Source organism: Glossina fuscipes, unplaced genomic scaffold (genome assembly GCF_014805625.2).
Source record: "Glossina fuscipes isolate IAEA_lab_2018 unplaced genomic scaffold, Yale_Gfus_2 2, whole genome shotgun sequence".
Classification (NCBI taxonomy): Eukaryota; Metazoa; Arthropoda; class Insecta; order Diptera; family Glossinidae; genus Glossina; species Glossina fuscipes.
The window spans coordinates 26,454,232-26,464,481 of NW_023998416.1; the positions used below are offsets into that span (position 1 = coordinate 26,454,232).

General features: G+C 33.9%; 1 protein-coding gene across 1 annotated transcript; it reads right to left on the minus strand.

Annotated features, from left to right (window-relative positions):
* Nucleotides 1-1,851: 1,851 nt before the first annotated feature.
* LOC119633377 (SUN domain-containing ossification factor) lies at nt 1,852-8,675 on the minus strand. The gene is made up of 5 exons (XM_038026915.1): nt 8,542-8,675; nt 8,248-8,429; nt 4,580-6,636; nt 3,031-3,796; nt 1,852-2,931 (listed from the first exon to the last, which is right to left on the minus strand). The coding sequence occupies exons 1-5, from the start codon at nt 8,673-8,675 to the stop codon at nt 2,000-2,002; spliced, it is 4,071 nt and encodes a 1,356-aa protein (XP_037882843.1). The 3' UTR covers nt 1,852-1,999.
* Between the last annotated feature and the right edge of the window lie 1,575 nt (nt 8,676-10,250).

Here is a 10,250-nt window from a genome sequence, read left to right on the forward strand (position 1 = left end):
TACGTGTGGGGACATGATTCCCGACTATCAATCGGTCATCAAACGCATTATCACAAGAGATGAGGCTTGGATATCCGCGTACAACCCGGCAACAACCGATCAATCAAGCGAATACCGTGCGAAAGATGAGATAAAATCGAAACAATCGAGAGAAAATCGCTCAAAAATTAAGATGATGTTAACAGTTTTTTTTTAATTATCGCGGTGCTTTTCGTTTAAATTCTGTCCGCCGGACCAAACTATAAGAAGTAATATCATCTGTTTTTGAGGATTACTTTGTAGCCGTCGAAACAAATTTCGAGTCGATTTAAAAAATTAAAAATTAAATTGGTCTCACTTTTTGGACATAACAGCACGTTGTGTTATAGCATATACATACATATATAGAGTACTTGGAATGCGTTTTATACTATGTGTCTTTATATGATAGGTCTACCGAAAAGTTTTGTCTCTTCCGGTTGCAACAAGTTTCAACAAGTATGCAAGTATTCTTTCGACGCATATTTGACTCTCTCATGTTTATCACTTAATGTACACATATGGATTTAGAAAGTGAACTTAAACGAAGATGATTCGTGTTAGTATTAAGTGAGATGTGATCGTGACAAGAAGAAAGGAAAACTAAAAACTCTCAAAATATTTTTATTAAGCTGTGAGATGTGATAGAAGCGCAACTCTGCTCGTCAACAGACAACAAATATGCGCTCAAAGCAACTTAAGCATTAAGTGAACTTAAGCAATGAAAAATCTAAAAAGAAGGGACAACTACTAGAAACTCTCAAAATATTTTTATCAAACTGTGGGAAGCGATAAAAGTGCAATTCTGGTTGACAATAGACACTTTTTTCCTTTTACATTAGTGTAGCTTTGGCGAGATTACTGTTAAATAGCCATGAGGTTGGGAGCGATTCGAAGGGAGTTTATTATCTTGCCAAAAACTACAAATTTTGAATAAAGTTTTTTATGTTAAAGTTGAGTGTAAAAAGTGCGATACTGTCTTTGACAGATGCGGGAAATGAAACCCTTTCTAACAAAATATATCCAGGGAAAGTGAATGAAAAAGAATCTATGAATATACAAAGGACTTTCTTTTGCGCTCTTGCCGAGTTATTGCAATAAGAAAATATGTCCATAATATTTTCCAAAAGTTTAAACGCGTTATGCTTTTCATTGTAGTTTTTTTGCAGTTGCTTTTTAAAATCTTAAGAGAATTAGATAAGTAATTTTCGACAAGTTAATTGAAGCGTGTTAAGTAGTAACAATTTTTCTACTCAAATATTTGCCGATTAGAAAATAAACAAACAAATGCTTTGTATTTGACAGATGAAGATTTCAAATTTACATCAGATAACCTATAGGCCGTAGATCCCTTTGAAAATACTTCCACTGACTACCATACTATTTTTTTTTTTTTTTTCGTATTTTCCAAAAAGAATTTTTTCTTAATACTTTTAAAAAAAATTGCGAGAAATGCTTTTTTGTTTTTTAGTTTGTTACGGTGGCATTACCTCTTAAGCGCAACTATTTGGGAAAATATTCCGCTGCGAAGCCAAAAAAATATAAAGCAATTAAAAAAGATGTCAATCGGAAGGCAAAAGATGGCGAAAATAGAAAGAGAAATTAAGACTTCTTCAATTCTTCAATGCCACTTAATTTCAATTAAATATTAAGAGATTGATAGACAGCGTAGTATATAATTCAGAATTCTCATCGATTTTTTTCATACATAAGGAAGCTATTTGTGTTAAGAATAGCGTAATGTTGTGTTTTGAGAGTTTTTAAAAAATTATATAAATCGGAACAAAGTAAATAATTAATTGGCAAATAAATTAAATAAATTAATGAAAAGAAGAAAAGAAAGAAATGTAAGAAAATCAAAGATTATATGTAAAAAATGAATTAACGAAAAGAGAAGCAAATAAAAAGGAATGCAATACTGCAACAATAACAGAAATTGCTTCTGTTCAATTCGTTTGGCTTTCGTTTAATAACAATTTTCTTAGAAAACCTTACGAAAAATTTTATTAAATGTACGATTCTTCTTTTTCGATTGATTCGAAGAAGAATTGGAATTTGAACTGGTACTACGATTACTATTACTGCTGCTTGCGCTACTACTAATGCCACTACTAATACTTCTTACAATTTCTCCCGTCACTGTTCCCGTTGCTCTTATGCCGCTTGTTTGCGGAACACCATTAATGGCGGTTAAGGATTTATTGCTTGTATGGGGAATGTTTTTACATTGTGGTGAGGTGATGGCACTTTCTCCGGATGATAAAATAGCCTCTTCAAGTATGCGAAATGAATTTTCAGTGGAATTAGTGGGAAAGTTAATTTCGGATAGAGAAGATGAATCCAAACTGGCATTAGGCGAATTGCGTACAAATGTGTTCGAGTTTTGCGTAGCTGAGGATGATGAAGCTGATTTTTTTAAGCGATACCACTCCCATGAGGTCGATTCATGCGCAGCGTTCGATTTGTTAGTAGAGATTTTACCTTTAAGACTTTTCGTAAATGGCGATTTGAAGAAAGCTGGCGAAGATAAGCGGCGAGATTTTTTATTCATACTTGTTGTACTTTCAAGTTTGCTTGGCTTTTTAGAGGCAGGATTATTGGCTTGCAAATTGCTAGGATTGCACTGATGGCCTCTCGGCCCTTCGGGCATAAACTCATTGTATACCAAATCGGTATTTGGTATGAAATTATCGAGATCACCTTCATCAAGTATTAGGGTTTCATTGTAATTAACAGTCTTTGCATCATCTACATTTAACAGCGTAGATATCTCATGTGGCGGTGTTAGGCATTCGGATGGTGCAGATTCTGGCCTCTTAATGTTCTGCTGTTCCCTTTTCTTTTTTTGATTTTTAAAACCTCCATTAGCCAAGGGTGGCTTTTTTAATCTTGCCAAAGGAACTTTGCAGGAATCTTGCAAAAAAAAAAAACATTTGCATATTTTATAACATTAAAAACAATAAAAAAAAAAAAAAAAAAAAAAAAAATTAATTTTGCTCTTAAGAAACTTACCACCAATTAGGTCCCTGGAACTTAATTCTTCTAAATGATGCCACGCTTTTTGTTGCGATTGTATAGAATTTGGCCAAGAGTGTTTCTCACTGCGACGTTTATTTGTTGATTTCGGACCCGAAGCACTACCAGCACTTAGTAAACTGTGGCTATCGTAACAAACTGATATTTTGCGTTGACGTAGCGCATGGATAAGGGTTTCATCTCGTCCCGATGATTTCTCATCTTTCGAGTCCTTTATAATTAACATGGCCTCCTCACTGGGACGCCTTTGTTTGCTATCAGAGGCATTGTCTGCCACTGGCTTGTTGCCGTCACCTTTGTTTTGATAATGTTGACGATCGGAAAAATCTTCAAACGATTTTCGACGATGAATCTTTTTCGCATTTGCTACAGTTGTCGATTCAGTTTTACGTTTGCTTTCGCTGTCTTGTAATGCCCGAATATGCTTTGTATCTCTGCGCATAGAGCGATACAATAAAATGCCCACCATCAAGACAAGGAATACGAAAGCACCGACGAAAATTATTACCACAATGCAGGCGTGAACTTGCAATGTTAAATCATCCAATTCTTCCTTAAGCCGAGCATTATGCAAAGCATATAATTGCTCCAATTCATAGTTGCGTCGATTTTGCTCCTCCAATGTGCGTACAATTTGAATTTGTTGTGTCAGAGACTGCTGCAATTCTTCGACTTGTTTCTTATAACGACGCGATAGTTCTTCGAGGTATTGGCCTGACAACGACATGTTACGTTCAAGTGCCTGAAAATACAAAAGAAAACGGAAGGCTATCGAAAACATATCGTAATTGTTGTTGTTCGCAAAAAAAGTGGCTTTGCCCACGTCAAGAGGGTGTCTGTCGAATGGTAAGTTTGTAACTACAACCGAAAGCACGCAAAAAAAAAAAAAGAAAAAAGAAAAAAGAAAAAAAGGAAAACTTTCACGTTCATCGTCTACGTTAAAAAAGTTTAGAATTTATGGTGAGTTTAAATACAAAACAGATGAGCTCACAGCGAACAAACAGTAGTCAAACATTTCAATATACCGAGCAATTAATATTCCTTGTCATAGATCAGCGCGCTTATGACGCTGACGTAATGACATTTAGAATAACGTGTGAATGTCGTTACCGAATTCCTAAGAGATGAAAGAAAATTTTAATAATTGAGGTTTTTTTTTGAGAGAGAAATTTGCGCTGTGTTTAAACTACCAAAGCCCACTGTTTTCATTTTATCTCCTTTTTTTCTTTTTTGCGTATTTCCCGTTTTACAAGGAAAATAGATAACCTTCTAATCACTTAAAATGGAGTAAATGAAAGTTTCTTGAAGGTGAATATATGTGAAACAGTAGCCATAATACAAAAGGGAAACATGCAAACTTGCCATTAAAAATATGTACATACCTACATACCTACATTGTATACACATGTATATATATTTACAGATGAATTGTAGGGAGTAGTGTTTTGCAATATGTTAGGGATTTGGAGCAGTCCGTATTGAAAGGTCAAAAAGTGAAACGAAAAAAAAAAAAAAAATTGCTTACTTTGATTCGATTGGATAGACGTATAAAGATGCTCTCCGATTGAGGACTGCTGGGTATTTTATGCTGGAGATTAATACCGTTTTGATGTGAAGATCCTGATGCTGTTCCTGCGCCAACCGTAGAAGGTACATTTGCCGATGTCAGTAAATTTTCAATATTATCCCATGAATTTGAGTCTTCTTCGCTTTTAATCGGTACAACAGCGCCTATAGGATCCATATGCGAAGCGCTATTGCTAGTAGTGGTTGCTGTAGTTATTGTATCTGTTGTTGTTGTTGTTGTTGTTGTTGTTGTTGTTGCTGCTGCTGTTGTAATAATCGTTTGTTCAGCACTATTTGAAGCTTCCATAGAATTTATAGGTATTTCAGTCTCGACAATTTCGTCGGCAGCAGGTACATTAAATATATTTACATCAGGTATATGAGGAGGTTTTCTTATAGTTTCAGGTTCTAGTGTTGTGGATGTAATGTCATCCATACTTTCTAATTCGTTAGGCTTAGGTAATTGTTGTACATCTTCAATGGCACTTTCAGTAACTAAATGTGAATTAGCGATTCCAATATCCAAAGCTTCCGTGTTTGCTGGAAGTGAGGTATTGGGATTTATAAGTTTTTTTTGCGTCTTTTCAAGTAATTTTATATCACCGCTTTTTAGTTTCTTATCTATAGTCAAATTTAATGGTAATTCTCCTTGTTCTTCATTTGTTGAATTTTCTTGCAATGCCTCGATCGCTGTTTTATCTAAATTTCCCCTTATGGCTATTAGTTGACATAAGGCTCCAACGTATTCAGCTGGCAACATGTTTACGTAATAACTTTTTTTCATATCTTTCTCGACCGAGTGCCTCGTATTTGTTCCAATTCCATAAAGTTTGCTACAAACACCCGTTGTCAATAAATCATTTTTTAATTGGACATTAAGTAGTAAATGTTTCAATTGGTCAACTTCGCAGGATAATGCGTTATTGATACGCTCCACCAGTATATTATTACAAGCGGCACAATTGAAATATCCATGCATTGGTGTTTGACATATCGCAAATTGTTGTCGAACGTTCGCCGTATGATTTTCATTATTAGTCGGTTTAACTAAGACTTCTGCAGCTTTCTTCACTATAGACAATACTGCGTCCGAAGCGGATTTAAAAAGATTGTTTTCTGAATTTTTATTATGAGCTTGTTCCAATAGAAAATCATCATCGAAATCGTCGAGCTCATCGTTAAGGTGATCTTCAGTTTCAAAAGCTTCAAATTCCGAAGTGCCAAACACGCGAAATAACGAAACTGGACAAAAATGTTCTTTGGAATAATGCGAGTGTATATCAACGCGTACAAACTTCCCAAACAAGTGCGGATGTAATTCGAAACTTTGCACTGTACGTTTATCTTCGGCTATAAAGCGTCCCACATTCGACCAATCACGTGAGGGAAAACGATTTGAAACCGCTACTGTAAAATTTTTGGGCGACGACGAGAACAATTCAAAATTGGCCAAATCGATGCGTTGAGCTTGTATAGCTTCGCATAACTCTACAACGAACCATATACGATTGCCACAAGGACTTAACATGTACTCGTCCTTTGACGAACTAAGAACTGCTCCTGTACTAGAAGCATCCGCATTCGATGATATAATCTTGGCCCCGCAGTCAGGTGATGCATAATTTTTAGATCTGATTTTCATTAACGGTATTTTGCCATTGTTGCTCGTATTGTTTTTACGTTGTGCGGAATTATTAAAGGTTTGCTCTTGTTCGAGAGCTTGCTTTTCGGCTGCTTCCATTTGCTTTTGAGTCCATTCAGAAAATACCGGGATAGGAATTTCCTCGGATGAAAGGTTCACTTGTTTTAATTTAACAACGTTCTGACTAATATTTTGCTGCTCAATTAAATCAGGTTTCGCTTGCGGTTTCGATAAATTTATCTCGGCACTATCATTAATTGGACTGGTTGGAATGTTTTCGAAATCTGTTGCGGAAATTTCTTGTATAGCAGATGGCGTATCGCCAACTGTTTCGATATCACCACCGGAATCATTGATTTTGATAATTTGCTCATCTTTATGAGGAGAAGAGAGGAAAAAAAAAGAATGTCTTCAGGTTAAAGAGATATGTAGTTTAGGATAGATACTCTCCATCAAGCAAATATATAAATTTTATATTTTTTCTTTGGCTAACTCTTTTCCTTTGGCTGATATGAACAATTTTTGGATAAGGAATTCGTCAGATAGGCTACGAACAAAATGTTTCCGAAATTACGGACTATTAACTACTTTAGGATATTGCTGGATATTTTAGATTTTGTTTAAGTTTTTTTCTGATGTGGGCGCTATAACAGAAATTCAGGGATTGAGAATGCATTCTTGGGGAACTTCTACGCATAAAATTTCATTACATCGTCTAAGTAATCTAAAAGTGGAGAGTGCGGCAGGCCCACCGGAATGTTCTGTCCATTTTTTAAAATATAAGAAGCCCTAGTATCTGAATATGCTCCGAAAAGGTTTAGTGAGCTGAATCAACCCTTTCAGCGAATCGCGACATCGTCAGAAAAGAATTTTTCCCTAAAATGTTCTTGAGAGTATCGTCGTCGATCAAAGATGATCGGTGGCCCTGACAATGTCTTATCAAAGAGTTCGAAATCATCTATTCGAAATTTGCCGAACAATTTTCTAAATGTTCTATTGGAAACTGCATCTCCACCAAATATTTTCAATAAATTTCTACATTCTTCTGTTCGATCGTTTGCAGAATGCAGTTTCGTCACGGATCACGTCTCACTTAACGCTAAAATGAATCATTTTCCTTTCGTAGTTCATTATTTAAGTCAGTATGTATATATTCATTGATAAAAAAGACAGTCCCAAATATGCGCCAAATGAAAAGGCATATTGAAAGTTGTTGCAACCGGAACGGTATGTGTATGCATATAAAAGTTTTGATCAGAGTGAATTCATTGATTAATATCCTGTGTCTTCATCTTTACGACCTAAATTACGATCTTTCTAAAATCTAGCTCTTAAATTTGGCAAAGAAATCTATGAAATTTCACGGACAATTAATATTATTGGTACGGTCATCACACAATTAAAGAAAGTAACAAAATAATTATTATATTCGTCCAAGGCTTTGCCTGTTAGGTTTATCGCCTTAAAAAAAAAATTTGAAAAAAAAAAATATTTCCATGCTCTATAACATTAGAGAGCGTGGGTATTTTTGCCCCTTCACGACACCGAAAAAAGCAGAGGGACGGACGGATGGACAGACGTAGATCGATTCAGAATTTGATAATGATTAGAAATGCTTTATAGAGACCCCGAGACTTTCTTTTCACAAAACGAATGTACCCATCCCTCATCCTTCGGCGCTGGGTTTAAGAGAAAAAGACATATTATTCGCTTAAGACCCTGCCGTCTAGAGCTAACGTTAGTACATAATATTGGGAGATTGTGGCCAATTTCGCCCCTTTACGCAACCAAGAAAAGCAGAGGGAGGATTACTTAATAGCGTTTTTGAAAATTCCTTCTGAAAGATTTAGACCCTAATCCTTCAGCGGTGGGTATAACAGAACATCGGACAAGTTATATATTTACTCGATGAGATGAGTAGTAGAAAGTGCGCCAGAAAGTCGAATATCTTTCTTACTTTTTTAAAAGTCTAAAGTTGTCAATACCTTTTAATGTTTCCTGGCTGCTGCCCTCGACAATGTCACTTGTTTGATTAGTTCTATCATCGGCGATTACCTTAGTTTGCTCATTGCTGACGATAATGGAGTCCAATGGTTTTATTGATGGCAAAACCTCTATTGGCAACTCAGTTACAGTAGCCATTGGAATTTCATTGATATCAGGTAAACTGCAATAAAGAAAAAAAAAAAAATTAATTCTATTAATAAAACATTCTTACAAATTGTATGAAAATTTATTTAAAGAAATTTTGTTTTTTTTTTTTTTATTTAAGTAATTACCTTAAAAACATTGTTGAGATGGCTAAAATTTGTGAAAACCATATAATCCAGAAGAAAATCAAAAACATGGTTAAATTCGTTTTGATTTTCTTAAATTCACAGCTTACAAAATTCGTTAAAATTTGTATAAACATTTTTTCAATTAAAAAAAAAAAAAAAAAAAAAAGGATTTTTTTTTGTGTTTTTGTTTTTCTCTTTGTATTAATAGTAATCAACAAAGACGAAATAATGCACTTGAATAGGAGAAGAGAAAATAAAACTTTTTAAAGAGATTATAATTCTCCATGTTTCATAATCAATTATCGATTTCTACGAGGAGGAGTTTTTGACTCTACCATCAATATCTGGTTTATTAAGTTAACCCATGTCATGATTATATTTAAGTAAAATTGAATATAAGTCACGTTTTTTCCTTTCATGCATTTCTAATGCCAATAAAAAATTTAATATTTAACAAAACCAACAAATCAATATACATTTAAATAAACCTACGTAGAATATTTCAATATTAGTTGCGATATGTGTGCTACCTATGTCTTAAGTATTTTATTTTATATTGAATACACGAAACAATAAAATAAAATAAATGAAATGCTACTCCACTACCTACCAGAAGTATTTAAATTAAGCATAAAAATTAAAACCAATATAAAAGGGAACCTCCTTTTAAACAGTAAAAAGAAAATAAGTGAATACAACAACAGCTGAGTAAAGAAACTTCATAACTGCATAATACAATACAATATTTAAAGGTTGTCATCAAAGCTTTTCGAATACGTTAAGAAAACTTGAAAACTTTATTCTTTATTCGTTTTTCATATTTAGGTTTGTTTATCGATCGATGATTGTGAACATCTAGAAGATTGCATTACAAACCAGAAGCATGTTTTCACGTGAATATGCGCTATGAGATTAGTATAATTGTATGTGTACGAAAAAAGCACAAGTTGTCTTCACATTGAAGGATTCGAAATTTTATGTCCGTTAAATGCTGCGACAAATTTCAATGTAAATTTTTATTTTAAGAAATATATAATTGTATAATTGTAGGAATAATTTATCTTTATCTCATTTATTAGTTTTATTTGCTTGGCATATTTCTGTAACTTTTCACATCACATATGAATTATTTCTATAATGTTCTCTTATATTCTTTGGGTAAAACAGTTGGAATTCTTAAATACCAAATAAACGCTGAAAGGAAGAAAACTTGCCGACAGTTCGTACACATTTACTTACTTATACATCATAGCGCATATTTACTTATTTGTATACCGTAGCGCATGTTCACTTAAAAACAGAGAACTTACGCTTACTTAGAAACATAGACTTGTGCATGTTTCTGGTTTACAAAGGTTTGAGCGAATGTGATTTCATATTAGGAAATTATTAACAGAATCTTTGTTTAAAAAAATAAAGGGAATGAAACGGCAATCAAACAAATTGCTGGTAAAGGTTTAGTAAAAATTGTTCCGAAAAGCAAAATTTGAATTTGTTAAGCAGATTTGGAAGATATTTTCATATAGTTTTCTAGAATGTTCAAAGAGGTATCTTACGATTATTAATTTGGATACAGAATGCTTTCTAGTCTAACTGCTAGAACTTTATTAGGAAATTTATAGAGCTCTATTAAGGGGTTTGGTATGTGTCTTTGCTACTTAGCTACAATTGAATTTACCTTCGCAGTCTTTTTTTATTTTTTTGCAACC

Coding starts and splice junctions, on each gene's coding strand:
- LOC119633377 (XM_038026915.1), bottom strand. CDS start 8,675: ATGTTTATACAAATTTTAACGAATTTTGTAAGCTGTGAATTTAAGAAA. Junction 8,430..8,541: donor ATCTCAACAATGTTTTTAAG/GTAATTACTTAA, acceptor TCTTTATTGCAG/TTTACCTGATATCAATGAAA. Junction 2,932..3,030: donor TTCCAGGGACCTAATTGGTG/GTAAGTTTCTTA, acceptor TTTTTTTGCAAG/ATTCCTGCAAAGTTCCTTTG.